The sequence below is a fragment of the Salmo salar genome, chromosome 18 (assembly GCF_965601325.2).
Source record: "Salmo salar chromosome 18, fSalSal1, whole genome shotgun sequence".
NCBI classification, from domain to species: Eukaryota; Metazoa; Chordata; class Actinopteri; order Salmoniformes; family Salmonidae; genus Salmo; species Salmo salar.
In genome coordinates this window covers 6,337,501-6,339,597 of record NC_138308.1, presented here as the reverse complement: position 1 = coordinate 6,339,597, position 2,097 = coordinate 6,337,501, and the positions used below count along the sequence as shown (strand labels likewise).

Below are 2,097 nucleotides of genomic sequence, written 5' to 3'. Positions count from 1 at the left end.
ACACCACCAATAACATAAAAGCATGCATCATTTCATCATATTACTTTTATTTAAGTAAAAAGAAACCGGTCACGTTTCAAGTGACCAGTTATCTCCAATGAAACACTGTTTTAAATACACCAATGCATTAAAATGTAAAACAGAAAGCTAACTCCACGGGATATACTGTAGTAAAATAGTGGCATCCTTCACAGGACAGCGCAAAATCAGTTGTTCATAAACTAGCTACAATGTTGTAGAAGTACTGTCAGCTCTAAAATAGCTCAGAGCATCACATAACTAGCTCTACATGTACTGTATACAAAGGAAATGCTTACCAGGACATAGTGTTACATCAGTGCGTTATGTGAGGAGTGTGACATGTTGATTTGTAAGCTGGCAAGATTTCTGCATTCAGTCTACTGTAGTCTATATATTAAAAGTATAATTTTTCAATACCTATGTTCAAGTATAAAGTTTAACAGATATGTTGACGACCTCACTCCCAAAGACAATCTAAGGAATATCTAATGTTAAGATCTATTAGAAATTAGTCTACACACCACTTGTTATATGTTTAATAGCAGTATTAGCTTCCAAAGGTAATGCCTAGGCTTTAGCTCACCATGCTAACAGTCTCACAGATGATCCAGTTGGTTTCAAGAATGGAATATATAATTCATATATACATTGTTCTTCATTACACCACAGGTTTTAGAGTCCATATTGTCTAAATGTCTATGGAGCTATTGTCCTCCGTCTGTCCATAATCTAACCGTCTCCTCCCCTCCAATAGGAAGGTAAGAACCGTTGTCCAGCGGTGTCCTAGTGACCGTTGCCGAGTCTCGCAGGTAGGTTTGAAGTAGGTCGTAGTCCCCATGGCGATGGCATCAAACTGTTCTGTCAACAGCCAAGCCTCCCAAAGGATTGTCAGAGCGTTCATTATTGTCAATGTGACCACCCAGAACTGTGCAGCTACTGCCCTAACCAACGACTGGTCCTCAAGGGACACCACCACCACATACAGGTGGTAAATTGCCGCAGCCACGAAAAGGAGGTGTGCTGCGGCCATGGAGAGGATGAAGATGATGAAGAGGCGGTGGTTTCCCCTACCAACGCAGCGGTTCAGGAACAGGCAGTGGTGGTCGTAATCCCTCACACACACATCACACAATTTGCAGTGTTTAGTATGGTCCGGCTGGAACAACTAGAGAAGAGAGGGAATAGCAGTGAGAAACACTTTTTGTTTGAGTGGTTAACTTGAGAAGGGATAGATGCGGACCAGACTGGTGCACATTTAGCAAATTTGATCTAACAAAGTGGATATGTCAAATCCGTCATGATTTATGCATTTTAAACAGGCCCACAATGTGGTTAAGTTACATTTGGATATATTTGTCTGTTTTCGTGCATTAAAATGTAGAAGTTGTCCCTTTTCAGGTTTAGAAGAAGTGACTATTAAATGCTAATTCCCGTTCGTATAAATCGATGGTGGTAGTCAGTCGTTTTTAACGAATGCAGTTGATTAGTAATGATATGAACATGTGTTGGGGTTGACATCCATACAAGCATTATACTCCAATTTGTGTCTCAACATAGTGTGAAATACGCCTAAATGTCGGCAAATTTTGCTGGAGGCTAATGAGGAGACTGGTTCTTTTCCCCACGCGTTTCCATGGCAACTCCATTGTTATGTTCGAGTTCAATTGACTTGTTTACTGCATCTATGTACTTCCTTCTACATATCATAAATACGAAAACTGTTTTAAGCAGGGGTTGGAACTGGTTCAGGGAAAATAACGAAATTTGAAGAACAGAACTAGAGCGAAAGTGATCTATACTATTCCATAACAGAACTGTTATTGTAAAAGCATGGGAACCGGTTAATAACGTTCTGGGCATTTTTTTTTCAGTCCCACAAAAAACGCAACAAAGTGCCTATGCAAAGCCCTTGCTGTCACTCAAACTTTTTCCAGTGTCTGCCTGCCAGCTGAAAATCATTGCCAGTGTGTAGGCTATCTGCCTCTCCCTCGGAAGCATATAGTCTACGGTAGCTACTGACGTTACAAGCATGATTAAAAAATTAGGTCGATTTTTTTTATTTCTTTATTAGAAGAA

At 40.2% G+C, this 2,097-nt stretch overlaps 1 protein-coding gene across 1 annotated transcript in view; it reads right to left on the bottom strand.

Annotated features, from left to right (window-relative positions):
- Positions 1 to 329: 329 nt before the first annotated feature.
- The window catches only part of LOC145861725 (uncharacterized), a 3,804-nt gene continuing 2,036 nt past the window's right edge, over positions 330 to 2,097 (bottom strand). The window contains exon 2 of the mRNA XM_082964683.1: positions 330 to 1,186. Within this exon, the coding sequence (XP_082820809.1) occupies positions 710 to 1,186 (477 nt within the window). The 3' untranslated portion in view covers positions 330 to 709. The remainder of the gene's footprint in view (positions 1,187 to 2,097) is intronic.